A 19,350-nucleotide genomic window follows, 5' to 3' on the forward strand; every position below is an offset into this window, starting at 1 on the left:
CCCAAAATAAGTGTCACTTTGTGTTCAATTTGTCTGTGTAACGTTCATGCGTTTTTGTTAATGGATGGATTTTCAGCTGCAGAATTATCACACTCAGTAGCCTTGTAGAGATACTGTTGAATAAACCTATCCAACTCTCAGGACTTCATCACGGTGTACAGCCTGTTATGCAATATACATATACTCAATCAGATGTTTTAGTCGAGGGATAGAACATATGAGAATGTATAGATGAGAGACAGGTTGTATGGTGATTACTAGGAGTAATATTAGGAGAGTTGCAGGTGATGGTAAAGCAGATAGGTTCTGATGTCTAGTATAATGCAGATGGTAAGAGGACACAGATGGAGTATACTTAGACAGAGTAACCTAGTGCAAGGATAGTTGAAGGTAGTCCCAAGAGCTAACAGTCTATGCAGATGGTATGGAATAGATAGATAGATAGTCCTGGTAATTGCAGTAGATGACAGTAGGAGATTGGTTAGTAAGGAATCCCCTGTGGGGTACTTATCACTTAGATAGGTTAGTAGTAACAATGTCCATAGATAGAGAGGTGATCCCGTAGCGAGATACGGATCAACGGTGAGGTTCCGGCGTCAGTTCAGCCAAGGAAATGTCAGCAGCTCCGACTTCACAGGAGAAGGTGCGGTGAACATGTGGTTTGAACGAGCGATGAGTGAGAGAAAGCCGGCGATTGAAATAGCCGCTCATAGCGGCGCTCGGCAATGATGTCATCCGGTCTTAAAGGTATATGCGTCTCTTGTTACACAAGATGGGACGCAATTAGCAAAGGAGAAATATGGAACAAGGGTACCAGAGGTACCAGAACATTACAGTCTGCCGCAATGTTGCTATAAGTCAATGATTGCCACCATTACTAGTAAAAATAAATAAAAATTCCATATATTTATGTATCCAATAGTTTGTAGATGCTAAAACTTCTGTGCAAATCAATATATGCTTATTGGAATTTTTTTTACCAAAAACATGTAGTAGAAAACATATTGGTCTAAATTAGATTTTTTAAATTTTTTATAGGATATCTTTTATAGCAGAAAGTAAAAAATTGTTCTTTTTTTTTAAAAAATTGGCGTTTTTTTTGTTTATAGCGCAAAAAATAAAAAAAACAGCAGAGGTGATAAAATACCACCAAAAGAAAGCTCTATCTGTAGGGGGAAAAAAAGGACATACACTGCTCAGAAAAACTAAAGGAACACTTTTTAATCAAAGTATAGCATCAAGTCAATTAAACTCCTGGGATAGTGATCTGGTCAGCTAAGTAGCAGAGGGGGTTGTTAATCAGTTTTAACTGCTTTGGCATTAATGTAAATAACAGCTGCACTCGATGGGCAACAATGAGACGATCTCCAAAACAGGATTGGTATTACAGGTGGAGACCACAGACATTTTTTCCCTACTCATCTTTTCTGACTGTTTGTTTTACATTTAGCTAGGGACAGTGTCTCTACTGGTAACATGAAGCAATACCTGGACCTTATAGAGGTTGCACAGGCAGTCCAAGTCCTCCAGGATGGCACATCAATATGTGCCATTGCCAGAAGATTTGCTGTCTCCCAATACAGTCTCAAGAGCATTGGGGAGAGTCCAAGTGACAGGCTATACAGGGCCATAGAAGGTCCTTAATCCACCAGCAGGACCTGTATCTGCTCCTTTGTGCAAGAAGGAACAGGATGAGCACTGCCTGAACACTATAAAAGGACTTCCAGCAGGCCACTGGTGTGAATCTCTCTGACCAAACAATCAGAAACAGACTTCATGAGGATGGCCTGAGGCCCCAAAGTCCTCTAGTAGGCCCTGTGCTCACTGCCTGGCACCCGTGGAGCTTGATTGGCATTGATTGATTTTCCATTGAACACCAGAATTGACAGGTCCGACACTGGCGCCCTATACTTTTCAGATGAGAGCAGGTTCACCCTGAACACTTGTGACAGAGATGTAAGGGTCTGGAGAAGCCATGGAGAAAGTTATGCTGCCTGTAACATTGTTCAGCATGACCGGTTTGGTGGTGGGTCAGTGAAGGTCTGGGGGGGCATATCCATGGAGGGATGCACAGACCTCTACAGGCTAGACAATGGAACCCTCTGACTGCCATTAAGTATTGGGATGAAATCCTTGGATCCATTATCAAACCCTACGCTGGCGCTGGAGTACCATTTTGAGTTGCTGCAAGGATATTTCAGCAAAATTGACTAGCCTGCTGCATAATTTTTTCACTTTGATTTTCGGGGTGTCTTTGAATTTAGCTCTCTGTAGGTTGATCAATTTCATTTCCATCAAATGATGTGGCATCTTTTCGTTCCTAACAAATTACTCAGTCCTTATCAGTATAGATTTCTGGCCTGATTTTTTTTCCCCATTGAGATCTGATGCGTTTTCAAAGTGTTCCTTACATTTTTTTGAGCAGTGTATATTTTTATTTGGGTACAGTATCACACGACTGCACAATTGTCAGGTAAGGTAATGCAGTGCCGTATTGCAAAAAAGGGCCTGGTCATGAAGGGGGGTAAATGTTCTAGAGCTGAAGTGGTTAAAGTGCTTTGTAACTTAAAAAGTGTAAAACCGACTAGGATGATCCCTGAAAAAAAAGTAGACAGTGGTTTTGGATGCGCAGCTGTAAAAAGGCATGGGGATATCTGTAGAACCCAAATATAGGGTGACACAGGGAAGATCAGCTCACGAGACAGGAAAGTTTCCATTTGAGGATAAAAGTTATGTTAGACAGGATTGAGGCCATGTAGGTGGTAGTTGTCACAGAAGTGCCAAATAAAGGTGTTTAAACTCATGTGTTCCACCCCCTTCTGGGTCAAAACTAGGGGGGGGGGTGCGGTGCCAATGCAAGGCCATGCCACTGTGAAAACATTGGAGAAAGGGACACAGGGATCCCAAGAATACAGTTTAAGTGGCTCCAGAATGTCAGTTTTGAACGGAGAAAAATGTTTTTTCATCTTTCTCTAGATCAGGGTCTAGAGCTCTATAAAGTGATTTGGGTGGGAAGAAGTCTCCAACCCAGTGTCCAGGACTTGCCAGAGACCAGCAGGGTGTTTGGCAGGTGATTACCGCCCTTGTAATCTAGGACCTAAGAATAGTTTGGTGCTCCACGCAAGAGACAGGAGGTATCTGTTCAGGAAATGAGAGGGCCTCACCCTAGGGGACCTAGTGATCAAAGTGTGAGCCAGTATCACTTTGTGCTGTTAGGTGTGTACATTGGGAAAGAAGATTATCTGGAGGAAACAGACAAAGCCCTGCAGAAGAGCTTGAAGTAGCTGTGTGCAATGGTCTGGAGTAGGGGGTTTTTCAAACAACGGCCCTCCAGTTGTTCAGGAACTACAATTCCCATCATGCCTAGTCATGTCTGTGAATGTCAGAGTTTTACAATGCCTCATGGGACGTGTAGTTCCGCAACAGCTGGAGGTTCGTACTTTGAGGATCCCTGTTCTGGATGAACAGGTTTGAGGCCAGATGTAACTGTGTGGCAAAAAAGAGCCAAGAGGCTCAAGTATTTTGTTTTGCAATTGACAGTTAATTTGTTTGTGAACTTTCTTGCTCATTTTAAAGAAAACATATGGAGTGGACTGAACTCACTGGGAAGCTCTACCTCTGAGCTAACAATTCCCCAATGTCACAATATGCGTAAGAATATTTATTTTGTTTTCTTATCGTTAAAGAATATATTGGTGAATGATTCTAGATTTCTAATAAAAGTGTATGTTTTAACTTTCTCTTTTTTTTTTGTGGTTCTGAATTTCTAAACAGTTTTAATTTTTATTCTTTTTCAATGTCTATTTTTGAAGTCACAACCTTGATATGTACGGATTAGTATTGCCTGTTGCATTTCATGCTGTGTTGGTGTTCCTGGTACAACTTCAAAAGTTGGGCAGGACAAATTAACTAAACTGCAGCCAAACAGCAGACACATTAAAATATAACTCCACTTGTAAATAATTAAAAAAAAAAGTTACCTTTCCATTTTAATCTGAAGCTGCTGTGTTAACTTAAGGGATTTAGACCCTGCAGCTATCCTCATTAGAACACCGAAAGTGTACCAGGTGGTTAGAACACCGAACCACCTATTTAGAAACACGTCTGGATCTTGCTATACCATAAGTGCTGCATTTTTTTTTTTTAGTTGAAGGATAGATTTAGCAATTGCATTCTGGGCACTATAACTGCAATAGAGAGAAGCATGATCTAGCACTTTATGATGCCTGTTTGGAAGTAAATACACCATATTACCAAAAGTACTGGGAATCCTACTTTTACACACACATTAACTTTATTGGCATCCCAGTCTTAGTCGAAGTGTTCAATATTGAGTTGGCCCACCCTTTGCAGCAATAACCGCTTTAACTCTTCTGGGAAGGTTGTCCACAAGGTATAGGAGTGTGTCTATGGAAATGTTTGACCATTCTTCCAGAAGCACATTAATGAGGTCAGGCACTGATGTTTGAAAAGAAGGCCTGGCTCGCAGTCTGCGCTCTAAAACTTTCTCATCCATGTCTTTATGTACTTTGCTTTGTGCACTGGTCCAAATAATTTGGTGGAGGTGGAATTACGGTGTGGGGTTGTTTTTCCAGGGGTTGGGCTTGTCCCCTTTGTTCCAGTTAAGAGAACTCTTAAGGAAGGCATCAGCATACTAAGACATTTTGTACAATTTCATGCTCCCAACTTTGTGGGAACTGTTTGGGGTTGGCCCTTCCTGTTCCAACATGACTGCGCACCAGTGCACAAAGCAAGGTCCATAAAGACATAGAGGAGCGAGTTTGGGGTGGAGGAACTTGACTGGCCTGCACAGAGTCCTAAACTCAACCTGACAGAGCACCTTTGGGATGAATTAGAGCACAGACTGCGCTCCAGGCCTTCTTTTCAACATCAGTGCCTGACCTCACAAATGCACTTCTGGAAGGATGGTCAAACATTCCTATAGGACACACTCACTCCTAAACCTTGAGGACAGCCTTCCCAGAAGAGTTGAAGAGGTTATAGCTGCAAAGGGTGGGCCAACTAAACATTGAACCCTACAGACGAAGACTGGGAGGCCATGTGCATGTAAAAGCAGGTGTCGCAATATTTTTAGTAATATAGTGTATAGTTCACATCAGTAACGTAGATAATTTTTTGTTCTGTGGGGGGGGTTCAGCATCAGGTACCAAGTAAAAGTCTTTTTAAATAACATAACTTGCGCCAAAATACATAAAGTTTGGAAAAAGGAAAAACTATGTAATGCCCATAGTAAGTAGGCACATCTTTAATTCTATTTTCTCACATCCTCTTGAAAATTAAATTTTTTCTTCTTTCAGTTTTTATGACGTGGCCCAGCAACAGAGAATATAATGAGGACATTAAAAAAAAAAAATCTACCAAAGCTACAATGACTTGCCCAGTTTCTCTTTTCTTCTTTGAGAGCTCATCCTAAAAACTTCCAAGGTTGTCATTGGTTCCAAACAGTGAATTTGATAGGAGTGCTAATCCATTTAGCCTGGCCTGATGAGATTCAATAAGATGAGCCCCTTAGAACCTGCTCAGTTAGGATGGCTATTACCTAATTAAAATGTGCAAACTGAACAGATACAAAGTGAGTGTGCTTCTCCCTACCATCCTCAAGATGGTGCCCTTTTCACCTGGCTCAGTAGGGTTGGTTATTGTGGTGACAGAGCACCATTTTGTGTTAGGCAGTGTAATTGCTGACTTTTTATTTTGTTTTTGACCTTTTTTTTTTTTCTCTAAAGGAAAGGCCTGCCAGTGCCATCGACAGGATGGTGCACTGTAATAGCCAACTTTACTGGGCAGATGCAAAGGGCACCATCTTGTGGAAGGAAGCAGCAAAGCACACACTGATTTTTTGTTAAAGAGGCATACAGGACAAGAGAAGTGGTACTTTGTAGACAGACACCGCAGAGTCCATACATACAGAAAAAGAGAAGATACTTAGAATGCGGTGCACCCGGGAAACACAACAGTATCATAGCCTTAGTCAATGTCATTAAGGCCCTGTTCACATGTAGTGATTTGGGATCATGGGCTGGCAGTATCCCCTTTATTCTGCCTGCAATTCCAAATCACACTACAATGCTGGCAAAACGCAGCACGAGTGTTTGTGTTCCATTCATTTTTAGTGGCACCAAAACATGGTGTGATTTTGGATCCTTACGTGATAAATCGCTCAACAATCACAGCAAAACCACACCACACCACATTTTGGTGTCACTAAAAATGAATAGAACACAAACACACGTGCTGCGTTTTTCCAGCATTGCCGTGCGATTTGGATTGGAATCTGGGTGTGGCGGCAGGTGGAATGACAGGGATATTCTGCCCACAATCCCAAATTGCTACATGTGAACAGTCAGGGCCTAACAGGCTAACACAACAGTAATTATAGAAGACTTAGCACCCAGGCAGCACCTCAATCAACAAACTTTGCCAGCAGTTCCCACAATCTCAGATACCTAGTTATAGTATGAATCAATGACCGAAAGAAATTCTGCACTGCAGTTTTAGCCCGAGGAGCACACAAGGGAAAGACACACACACACACATATATATATATATATATATGTTGGAAAGCTGCGCTAACAAATGATATAGCAAATATAAGAACAATGGGAATTTGAATACAGTCCAAGTTCATAAAAGAGTATCCAGGTCAAGTGTAATAGTTCAAGGAAGCCTCCAACAGACTCCGAGTAAAAGAAAGTCCACCACCAGAGAGCACTCGGTCAACCGCTGTGAAGCATGCATAAGGGGTATGCGCTTACCAGAAGGATACAGGTTTTAGGCATGGGTATACACCAAATATCCTCAAAGCCAGCTCCAGCGTAAGTCACCTCTCCCACCGAATGCAATCAGGGATAAAAACAGCACCAGCTATCTCGTCCTCATCAAAGCCAAGCAAACATATGCAAGAGAAGAGTGGGGCCACAATAGTGTAGATGGTATATACAATTTAATAGAAAAACAAATGGAATAACACTCACAATAAATCAAAGGATAAAAAGCGTTGAGCAGAATCACAGCCGCCGCCGCCCGACTTCCGGCCGCACAGTGGTGACGTCAGCACGTCTTCCCTACGATCGTTTCGTCAAAACTGACGTCTTCCAGGGGAGGAAGACGTGATCCCCTGGAAGACGTCAGTTTTGACGAAACGATCGTAGGGAAGACGTGCTGACGTCACCACTGTGCGGCCGGAAGTCGGGCGGCGGCGGCTGTGATTCTGCTCAACGCTTTTTATCCTTTGATTTATTGTGAGTGTTATTCCATTTGTTTTTCTATTAAATTGTATATACCATCTACACTATTGTGGCCCCACTCTTCTCTTGCATATGTTTGCTTGGCTTTGATGAGGACGAGATAGCTGGTGCTGTTTTTATCCCTGATTGCATTCGGTGGGAGAGGTGACTTACGCTGGAGCTGGCTTTGAGGATATTTGGTGTATACCCATGCCTAAAACCTGTATCCTTCTGGTAAGCGCATACCCCTTATGCATGCTTCACAGCGGTTGACCGAGTGCTCTCTGGTGGTGGACTTTCTTTTACTCGGAGTCTGTTGGAGGCTTCCTTGAACTATTACACTTGACCTGGATACTCTTTTATGAACTTGGACTGTATTCAAATTCCCATTGTTCTTATATTTGCTATATCATTTGTTAGCGCAGCTTTCCAACATATATTTGCCTCTAGTGTTTCCCACTAAAGCTGCAGCTCCTACTATTATTGCTCCAGCGCAGTTATTTACATCTGCATATATATATATATATATAGATATATATATATATATATATATTAGGGCTGGGGAATATAATCGAAAGATCGATGCATCGCGATTTGACCCTTCGCGATTCTGCATCGATGCGGGCTGCCGGCATAATCGATTATACGAAATGACGTCATCAGCCGCGGCCACGCCCTATCGCGCAAGGGAAAAAAAAAAAATCACAAGATCGCAAGATCGGCAGCTGATTGGTGGGTTAGTGGCGGGAGCTTAATAAAAAGGCTCCGCCCCTCCCCTTCCGTCTCTTTGACCCGGGCCGAGGCGCAGCAAGACATCCCCCGCGTGTATCGGCGTCCCACCTGCGGCCTTGCAGCCAAGAAGCCAGCCAGCCAGCCAAGCCAGAAGCCAGTCCAGTGAGTCCACACTCCACACACAGGAGCGAGGAGCCCCAAGTGCGTCCCCATCGCAGCCAGCCAGTCACCTCACCGTAGCCGACAGGCCCTGGAGGCCCAGCCGCCACGCCACTGCCAGTGACGCCAGCCGCCCGCCACCGAGCCCAGAGAGCAGCACAGCACCTGTCCTCCTCTGCAATGCAGTGCACAACAACCCACACAGTCACACAGCAGGTATGTCCGAACAAATTGTGTAATCATTCATGGGGGTCTCTCGTCTGTATCTCTGGGGGATGTCTGTGATGGGGGGGGCCTGGGACAGGGGATGGTCGGTCGGGGCCCGGGGGTACTGTTCTGCTGTGGCAGTCTGACAGCCAGGGGGCTCTCTCTGAGTGTCAGTGGGGGCCTGGGGGTCTCTGTCAGTGTCAGTCAGCTATGGGGGTCTGGGCAAGGGGGGGACTCACTCAGTGTTTGTCAGTGCTGTGGGGGATTGGGGAAGGTGTGGGACATCCAGGTCTCTGTCAGTGTGGGGGTCTGGGCAAGGGGGGGGACTCACTCTCAGTGTTTGTCAGTGCTGTGGGGGATTGGGGAAGGTGTGGGACATCCAGGTCTCTGTCAGTGTCAGCTGTGGGGGTCTGGGCAAGGGGGGGGACTCACTCGCAGTGTTTGTCAGTGCTGTGGGGGATTAGGGAAGGTGTGGGACATCCAGGTCTCTGTCAGTGTCAGCTGTGGGGGTCTGGGCAAGGGGGGGGGAACTCACTCTCAGTGTTTGTCAGTGCTGTGGGGGATTGGGGAAGGTGTGGGACATCCACCCAGGTCTCTGTCAGTGTGTCAGGCTGCAGTCAGCTGAGCTCAGCTGTGGGGGGAGGGGGGTCTCTGTCAGTGTCACTGTCACAGGCAGCTGTGGGGTAAGGGGGGGCCCCGGGGGTTTTGGCTCAGTGCATGCAAGGGAGTCTGACAGACAGACAGTCATATTTTATGAAAGATGTTGCTTGGTTGACTTGTTGCGGCTTAGTTTACAAGTTTTTTTTTTTTGTTTTTTTTTTAAACACTGACAGAGTTTGGCAACTTACGTCATCCGTCTCCGTCACATACGTGGTAGTATGGTGGTAAATATGGCAGAAGGAGAAAAAGATTGAGAGATAAAAAATGCACCTAGCGTTTTAAGAGCAAACATCTGGGCACATTTCGGATTTTACGAACACACAGGGAAGCGTGAGTTGGACAAGACACACGCCGTATGTATAGCCTGTCACACAAAAATTAAATACCTAGGGAATACTACGAACTTGAGAAACCATGTTAGCCATTTTCACTCTGAGTTAGTAACACCTGTCACTACCAGCAGTGCCACCACTGCCAAGGAAAGACTGCTAGACCCAGAATTGATGCCATACTGTCAACTTATCCGCCCAACTCAGAAAAAGGGAAGAAACTAACCAAAGCTGTGGCAGCTTTCATTGCCAAGGACCTACGGCCTTACTCAGTTGTGGACAACGCCGGGTTTTGCTACCTTGTGAAGACGTTAGAGCCACGTTATAAGATCCCATCACGCAGGCACTTTACAGAAAACGTTATACCTGCACTCTACCACGACACCAAAGCTCAGGTACTTGCGTCAATGAACCAAGCCAGTCGAGTCGCAATAACGTGTGATTCATGGACGTCAGTCACAACGGAGTCCAATGTTACAATAACAGCACATTACGTTACTAAGGACTGGCAGGTCTTATCACATGTGTTGCAAACAAGAGCCATTTATGAGTCTCACACAGGTGCTCATCTGGCAGAGCTACTGTCTCGTGTTGTGGAAGAATGGCAGCTGTCTGATAAATCTGTAGTGCTTGTGACCGACAATGTGGCGAACATGATAGTTGCAGCTCAAGTTGGTAAATTTCCTCATGTTAAATGTTTTGCCCATACACTCAATATTGCATGTCAGCGGGCACTGAAAGGGGCCACGCTCTCCAGGCTTCTCGCCAGAGTGCGACGAATATCCACATTCTTCCATCGCAGCACTAGAGCAAGCCACTGTCTAAAAGAGAAACAGAAATGTCTGGGCCTGAAGAATCATAAGCTAATAACTGATGTGCCAACAAGATGGAACAGCGCATATGACATGGTCGAGAGGTTCTTAGAACAACAACCTGCAGTTTGTGCCACCTTGCTGTCTCCAGAAGTCAGAAAAGGAGAGTCTGATCTCTGCACTCTCAATGAAACAGATGTGTCAAATGCAGAGGACGCTGTGAGTGCATTAAAGCCAATGAAGGATGCAACCTTGCTGATGTCAGAAGAGCGCAACCCAACAGTGTCTCTCATTGCCCCTCTAAATGCACAACTGCTCCAGAGCATGACAGACACCATGGGAGACACAGCCATGACCCATGAGATCAAGAATGCCATCAAAACAGATCTCCTGAAGAGGTACAGCAGTGAGGCAGAGAAGAAGATCCTTCATACAGCCTCTGCTTTGGATCCTCGCTTTAAAGGACTGCCTTTTATTCTCACAGAGGAGGAGAGATCGGAGATATACAGAGGAGTGACTGAGGAGGCTGCATCTTTGGAGGTAATTAGAATTTCATCATGTTTCCTGCCAGACAGCTAGAAGCTCAGCTACATTGTGTTGTGTAATAACATGCCCTGATTCACTGATGCGGTGTGGGAAGTGGAACTGTATGGTATGGATTACCGTGCAGTTTCCCACACCTCATCAATGAATCACACTCTTAGTCAGTTCAGCTCTTCTTATACTATTATCTTTTGTTCAAACACACAGATTACATCTAATAGAAGGACAAATGTGGATGAAGTGCCTAGGGAAAAAGCAACTGTGGAAGAAGAAACAACACCCATTGAGGACAGCCATTCTCCTCCCAAAAAAAAGGCCACAACATCGCTGCTCATGACTTTGCTGGGGCAGTCTTTCACTGATGGTGCAATAGAACCTAAGACCCCCTATGCCAAGGCAGAAGACGAAATGGAAAAATATTGTAAAGCCCCACCTCTGCCTCTCACTGAGGACCCTTTAAAATGGTGGCGTGAGCATGAGGTCATATTCCCCCTCCTCTCTCAGCTGTCAAAGCACTACTTGTGTATCCCAGGTACAAGTGTATCTGCAGAGCGGGTTTTCTCTACTGCAGGAGATGTTATAACAGCGAAAAGAAGCAGTCTTAAACCTGAGCATGTGGATCATCTAGTGTTCTTACAGAAAAACCTACATGTTCCCAAATGCTAAGCACTGAAATAATTACTAATTCATGTTTTTAATGAATTAGTAATTACTAATTCAGTCTGCCGCCAGTCACCAGTCAGTCACATCACCAGTCTTGTTTTATAGCTTTATAGCACTGATGGTTTGTTTTTGAAGATTGTCCTGTCCAATGTGTCCATTTCCAATCCATAATCCGTTCCGTTGCTTCACACTAAAAGTGTCTAGGCAAGTAGGCAGGGGTTCATTTAACCCTCAACCAAATAAATAATATTAAAGTGTATTTTCTCTTCTAGACAACTGACTGACACTAAGCCAGCCACGGTGCAGCATTATAGGAAGGAAAATCATTGAGAGAAATAACTTTTACATTTGAAGCTTAACCTCAAGTAAATCTTATCTTATTGGATCACAAACACCAATTGTGGATTCTTGTGTAATATACTATATTTGTGAGTTTGTGAATGTGACCCCCATAGGATTTCCTCAAGGTTAAGCTTCAGTTTACAATTTATTCTCTCAAGGATTTTCCTTCCTCTAATGGTGGCTTGTTGGCTAGCTTGGCTTCAGTTACAGAGGTAATCGACATGGTAGAGTGCTGCTCAGTGCAGTGCAGGTAAAGTTTTCTTTCTGTAACGTGACTGACTGACTGTCGTGACAACTCAAGAGCTTATAACGCAGCTCTAGCATTAACTCAACACACACACACACACACACACACACACAGTGTGTGAGTGTGTGTGTTGAGTTGATGCTGAGGCTGCGTATAAGCTTTTGAGTTGTCACGACACACACACACACTGTGTTTAGTTGACTGGCAATGGCAGGGGCAAACACAATCGCAGTGAACCTGGAACATTTTATATTTTTTACAGCTTTTCTGGCACTGGAGAGATGGAGAATGGCTTGTTTTCAAAAATAGTCCATTCACATAAGTGAATTGATAATTATTTAAGCTTAAGCTTATATTTGTATAACTCCCCTCTAGCAGCCATCAACTCACTTCACTTGACTGGCAGTTTCAGGGGGAAACAAACATCACGGTGAGCATGGAAGTTATGCAGCAGTGCACTATTGCCAGGTTCACCTTTGATATTTGCTACTAGTCAGGAAGTGCTCTGTTTTGTAGAGGACAGGTTATGGCACACACCTGGAATTTATTGCAACGCATGTCTGTCTGCTGGTCTGTTGTACTCTGTAGCAATAGCAAGTGTAGGGGGTTCCCTCAACCAAACAAATACTAAAGGTAAAAGTGTATCTAGACAACTGAAGGCAAGCCAGGCAGCCACGGTACAGGAAAGGACATCCTTGAAAGATTAAATCAATCAAACATTGAAGCGTAAAACCTTGATTAAATCTTTACTGGATCACAAATACACACAAACCTGACCTAACCTATATGCCTTGAGTTGTACCAGTGTGGCAATGCCAAACCTTTCTTCAGTTCTCATGATTCTGATGCAGACAATCGTGTTGTGTGTTTTTTTGTGATCCCATGAAGATTTACTCAAGGTTTAAGCTTCAGTTGATGATTTACTCTGTCAAGGGTTTTCCTTCCTCTAATGGTGGCTTTGGCTTGGCTTCAGTTGGGTTTAATCGTGGTAGAGACAGACTGTCTGCAGGACAGGTAACGTTTTCTGTAAAGTAAGTGACATAAAAGTGACATAAGTGAATTGATAAGTTTAAAGCTTATATTTGTAACTCCCCTCTAGCAGCCAATCCATCAACTCACTTGAGTTGACTGGCAGTTGCAGAGGGAAACAAACATCTCGGTGAACATGGAAGTTATGCAGCAGTGCACTATTGCCAGGTTCACCCTTGATGTTTGCTACTAGTCAGGAAGTGCTCTGTTTTGTAGAGGACAGGTTATGGCACACCTGGAATTTATTGCAATGCATATTCACATAAAAGGATTTATATATAAGGTTTTGTGGGAATTTATGATGACCATTTTCACAAGAATATTAGCTTGGCTGGCTGGCTGGCTGGCTTCTTCTATCTTGGCTTGCCTTAAAGTACAACTATAGGCCAAACTTTATCCAAAATCCAAAAAGTTTGGCCTTTAGTTGTACTTTAAATGGTGGTAGGCCTGGCTTATATTAATATTTTCTTTTATGAAGCAGTAAACTGCACTACTACAGTTTTTTACTAATTTTACTGTTACTTCTAGTAAAATACTAGTGTTGTTGTCTGTCTCTGCTATGCTGTTTGCATTTTCAGACCTTCCTATATGTTTGCAGTGCAAGTGAACTAAAGTATGCAGGGCTTGCAGGCCATGACAGGGTCCAGGAAAGTGTCCTTTGAAGTAAATGAAAATAAAAAGGATTCTTTTATTTGTGACTGCTTGATTGTTTTTTTTGATAAAGTTTTGAAAACCATTGGGCAGTGGGCTGGGCATGGGCATTGGGCAATAATCGTGATGCATTGCGGAATCGAATCGTATCGAATCGCGACCCTAATAATCGTAATCGCATCGAATCGTGAGGTAAGTGAAGATGCACAGCCCTAATATATATATATATATTGTGACAGGAAGTCAGGTAAATCTATGGGTGTTGTCACAGACGGGAGATACATCTCTGCGTTGTTTAGACAATTCACCAATTACTATAGGGTGTCGGCTGCAGAGGTAGCCAGAAAGGTGTAAGGATGTTGAAAAGGCTTCAGCTATTCAGCATGAGGCAATTAAGGCTTCTATAAGTTATCCAGAGGATGACTGCTGATTGCTGCCTCCTGAGGCTGTGTGAGCTGAGGAGAGCAGTCAGCTGAAGACTTCTCAAGGTGAGGTCATGGACTTTTTCTGTGTGAAGAAAAACAAATGGACATTTTCTGTGTGAAGAGAAAATAAATGGACTATTGATTGACTGCTGTAGGATCAGCAGTGTCTGCCCAGCAGTAGGTTGGGACAGACTCCCTAGGTAGGTTCCTGTGTGTGAAGGTAGACGCCCACAGTGGCCAGGGTTTATTTTATGTTTGTTTTCAAATAATGCTGTTTTTGATGCTTGCACTTGTGTGAAGAAAATTGCAAGAATAAACCATAGACTGTTGTTTTCAACTACTCCTCGGTTATCTCTCTGTGTAACGAACCCCCCCCAAGGGGTCACCCTCTCTCGCTACCGAGCTAATCCCTCACAATATATATTATATATACACACACACACACACACACACACACACACACACACACACACACACACACACAATAAACCCCCCTCCATTGCGGGGGTTACGTTCTGGACCCAGCCGCGAAAAGTGAAAATCCGCGAAATAGAAAAACCCTATTAAAATGCATTGTAGGCATGTTTTTTTTACTGTCACTGTACGTGTAAAAGCATTTTAAGGTCTTTAAACACACTTTTAAAACAATAGAAACTCATTTAAACACATAAAAGATACTGAGAGACATAGCAAGAGCTATGGAAAACACAAAAATATTAAATTTGTAATGATTTATATAGTAAAATAACATTACAAAAAAACACAATATACCGGGACCGCAAAAACTGAACCGCGATGGAGCGGGGGTTTACTGTATATAAATAAAATTAAAAAATTTGAAACTGCACTTGGAAAAACAGCATTATTAAAACCACCACTAATTGGTGATATAAGCAGCGACTCTGCTCTGCTGTGAGATATATAACACAGAATACATTCAAATATAGAACAAAAGAGCCACACAAAAATAAAGTGATAAAAATAATCATAATAATAATAATAATAATAATAATAATGTATTCGACGCAAACTAGCACATTATGCCATTAACTTTCAGGGAGAAGATATTTTGTGGTTTACTACCACTTTAAGCTAAGACCAGTAGGCCTAGCATCGCATGGAAAAAGGGTCAACAACTTCCTCAGCAGGATTACAATGTAGCAGGCTAGCAGCATACATTTATATAGGGATTAATAACCTTCAGGGCAGCATTCAAATGTAGTAGCACAGCACTCCATACAGCTAAGGGTAAATCTCAGAATGTTCCCACTGTTATGTGAATGTGCAGATAGCACATACATGGGGAGAGAGAGCCTGTTCATTTGTAGTTCTCCTTCCTTTTTTTCAGAGCCAATCTTTGTCATAAAATAGATAACACAACAACAAAAAAAAAAAAATCCATCCTGCCCACTGTGCTTATATTCAGAATGGCAGGATTGGCTTTTGTAAGAGATCATCAACCTTACACCTATTTTACACTCTAATGTTGAGACTGAGGTGTGCATTGAAAAGCATGAAATAAGAGGAGGATAAGTAGAGATATTATGAAAGAGTTTATAAAAGAACAGAAGAAAAAAACTGAACTCCAACTGTTCTAGCAGCCCTGAACTTGATCCATGGTTGAAGTTCAGATCTAGAACACAGCACACAGAGAAACACCTGGTGGTTTTTGGTGATCTGTCCTCCTGGAGTTAAGGTTAAGGTCCAGACTCCAGCACAGCAAAGCAGCACTTCAGAAAAAATTGAGATGATCCTTCCACGTGGTCTTGGCAAGCAGACAGGCAGGCTCAGCTGAGCTAACAGCACTCAGACTCAAAAGGCAGGAAGTGGCAGCTCGAAGAGAGGAGGAGACGATCATGTGTGTCAGTGGGCAGGATATGTGCTGCCCACTCCCTCCCGCTCTGCTCTCAGTGTTGCTGTCCCCCAGGAAGCTTCTGTAACTGGCTGGACAAGTCAAGACATGTCTCTGGAGTCTCAGTTTGGACTAGAGAGGAGGTGTGGAGGCAAAGCAGACAGACGAGATCACTGTCAGCCAGAGTCTCCCTCATCCCAAGCCAAGCCTACAGCCCGGGCGATGCTCTAGGTGGAGTAACAACAGGTAGCAGTATTAAAATAACAATGCATGGGGCGCATGCGCGGCGCGAAGCTGGACGGTCGCTAGAGTCTCAGCTCCGTCGGAGGGGAGAGGGATTAGCAAGATCCGTGGGGCCATTTCTACAATTTTCAAGCCCGCTACCTTCAACACCCCCGTGGGAATACCTTGTGCATGCCGTCAGCGAAGAAAAAGAACCGGGGACGCCCTCCACAGCACTCCCTGACAACTTATCTCCTGCGCACTAAAGAAGTCACTAGGATGTCTCAAGATGGCACCCAGGCTCTCCCCACGCCACAAGCAGAGACCACACCACCGCCCTCCACCTCCACTATACCGGCTGGGAATCGCGAGTACTCTTGTGGTGTCACTAAAGCAGATTTGGATGCAGGGTTCGCTGCTATATATGAAAAACTGGCAGATAAATTCCAATCTGAAATTCATAAATCAACCAACACTTTGACACAGGAGATCGCTGCTCTAGCCGTACAGACCTATTAGAGGCCAAGCATGATGAACTTTCTATTGCCCACAATGATCTTAGGAAAGACATTGAGTTTTGATCTGACAACTATAGCTTATTACAATCACAAGTGGAAGATTTGGACAATAGGAACCGCAGGAATAACCTGTGCCTCAGAGGCATCCCAGAATCAGTTACTGAACTGATCCCTGCATTTACTGATCCCTGCATTTACTGCCCCCGATTTACTGCCTGACAAGCTTGAGTCTGACTTTATCTGTGATAGGATTCACAGAGCCCTGCGCCCCAAACCACCCCCTGATAAGCCTCCAAGAGATGTTTTTCTATGTCTTAAGGACTTCTTGGTCAAGGAGGACATCCTGCAGGCTTCCAGGAACACTCCTAATATATTAATGGAGGGTAATTGGATCCAAATTTTCCAGGATATATCCCAGGCTACGTTGGGGAGGCGCCGCAAGATGAAGGAAGTCACCTCAGTGCTGCAGGCAGCTCGAATCCGGTATAGATGGGGCTTTCCCTTTAAGCTCACAGTCCCCCACAACGGATCGGTATATGTGGTCTATAATCTTTCAGAAGGAAAGGAATTACTCTTTAAGCTGGGCCTCATGGATGCTGCACCAGAAGCTCGTCCACAGATCACTCCTAGGCCCTCGCCTACATGGTCCACTCCTGCGACTAAAAGAGATCAGCGAAGATGGCGCAATCCCTTCAGGGATGGAGCATTCTGACCCTGCACATTGAGGATGGGAACTCTTCTTGATGTACCATGATGAATTGGTGCATGATTCCAGTTGTTTGGTGACTCTGGTGGGCCCTCGTCTGTGTGTCCACCCCTTACATTTTGGGGTGGGCATGCTGGGGCGACTTTGCCCACCTGGATTTCTACCGTAGCACTCTGACGGCATTATTTAACAAGTTGCATACTGTTGAAATGTATTTTTAGCTTTTCTCTCTTCCCTCCCGCTGGTTTGTCCCCTATGTGCTGTTTTGTGGAGGTTTGGGCTCCTGCCGTGATCGGGTACCTATTGGGGCCTGTGACTCCTGGTCTTGGGGGCCCGGATTCCCACATTTTTATGATTCTTTTATGTTTTGTTAGTTGTTGTTTCAAGAACAATTTTCGGAAAAAAAGAAAGTCATATTTTCAGGTCCTCATAAGGACATTGTTGGTACTTTGGTCAAATTACAGGCTTAGGGTTTTTGTGATAGGGGCTGGCTCATATCCCATCATTGGGTTGCATTCACCCTCTCGTGGGATTGGGTTAACACCCTCTTTATACCTGACTTCTTCCCTGTTCGCACACCCAAAATCATGTCTGGTCCGTTTGTCTCTGATTCTAAACCCCAACCTTCAGTTGTTTCAGCTTGATAGTGGTTCTCTCCCTTTTAGTTATGGGTCTTAAAATATTATCACATAATGTCCAGGGGTTTAATTCCCCCAATAAGAGACATAAGGCCTTCAGACAATAGAAGCGGTTAGGCGCTGATATACTCCTTTTACAGGAAACTCACTTTGCAGCAGACAGACATCCTACATTTTTTGATAAGTCTTTAAGACAATTCAAATGCTCCTCTTTCCAGAATAAAACTAGAGGGGTTGCCATCTTCATTTGTAATAACATCATGTTTGATATTTCAAACATTAGTCTCTATGCTGATGATGTGTTGTTGTTTTTTGTCCAACCCCCATGTGTCGCTGCCTCATCTAATAATAGAGTTGGAATAGGGAGAGGTATAAGCAGTAGAAAGAGAGAAGTGCTTATGCCGCTGTACAGAACACTGGTGAGACCTCACTTGGAGTATTGTGCGCAGTACTGGAGGCCATATCTCCAGAAGGATATAGATACTCTAGAGAGAGTTCAGAGAAGAGCTACTAAACTAGTACATGGATTGCAGGAAAAAACTTACCAGGAAAGGTTAAAGGACCTTAACATGTATAGCTTGGAAGAAAGAAGAGACCGAGGGGATATGATAGAAACTTTTAAATACATAAAGGGAATCAACTCGGTAAAGGAGGAGAGCATATTTAAAAGAAGAAAAACTACCACAAGAGGACACAGTTTTAAATTAGAGGGGCAAAGGTTTAAAAGTAATATGAGGAAGTATTACTTTACTGAGAGAGTAGTGGATGCATGGAATAACCTTCCTGCAGAAGTGGTAGCTGCAAATACAGTGAAGGAGTTTAAGCATGCATGGGATAGGCATAAGGCTATCCTTCTTATAAGATAGGGCCAGGGACTATTCATAGGATTCAGATATATTGGGCAGACTAGATGGGCCAAATGGTTCTTATCTGCCGACACATTCTAGGTTTCTATGTTTCTATGTTTGGAGAAATTTCGATCCATGTCAGGTTTGGGGGTTAATCTTTCCAAATGCTCTCTTATGCCAATCAACTTACCAAATTGGATGCAAGTTTCCATAAGAAAGCTTTTTTCATTTTCATGGTGTACTAGATCATTTAGATACTTGGGGGTTCAGATCACTCCTCACTATGATTCTTTATTCATATCAAATTTCCCTCCAATATTTAAAAAACTAGGGTTATTATTAAAAACTTGTTCTACTTACCATATATCATTTCTGGGTAGAGTTTTAGCTATAAAAATGATTATACTGCCAAAGATCTTATTTTTTTTTAGAGCACTCCCGGTCAATGTGCCTAAGTCTCATGTCGTCTCTTTTCAGCGGGAAATATCGAAATTGTCTGGAATGGTAAAAGATCTAGATA

General features: G+C 43.6%; 1 protein-coding gene across 1 annotated transcript; it reads left to right on the plus strand.

The window, feature by feature from the left end:
• Nucleotides 1-10,239: 10,239 nt before the first annotated feature.
• Nucleotides 10,240-11,355, plus strand: LOC309545382 (E3 SUMO-protein ligase ZBED1-like; the record flags this gene model as incomplete). The annotated part of the gene is made up of 2 exons (XM_082244554.1): nt 10,240-10,686; nt 10,897-11,355. 2 exons carry the CDS (start codon nt 10,240-10,242, stop codon nt 11,353-11,355), a joined length of 906 nt encoding a protein of 301 aa, XP_082100680.1.
• Between the last annotated feature and the right edge of the window lie 7,995 nt (nt 11,356-19,350).

Source organism: Pelophylax lessonae (genome assembly GCF_965119305.1).
Source record: "Pelophylax lessonae genome assembly, chromosome: 2".
NCBI classification, from domain to species: Eukaryota; Metazoa; Chordata; class Amphibia; order Anura; family Ranidae; genus Pelophylax; species Pelophylax lessonae.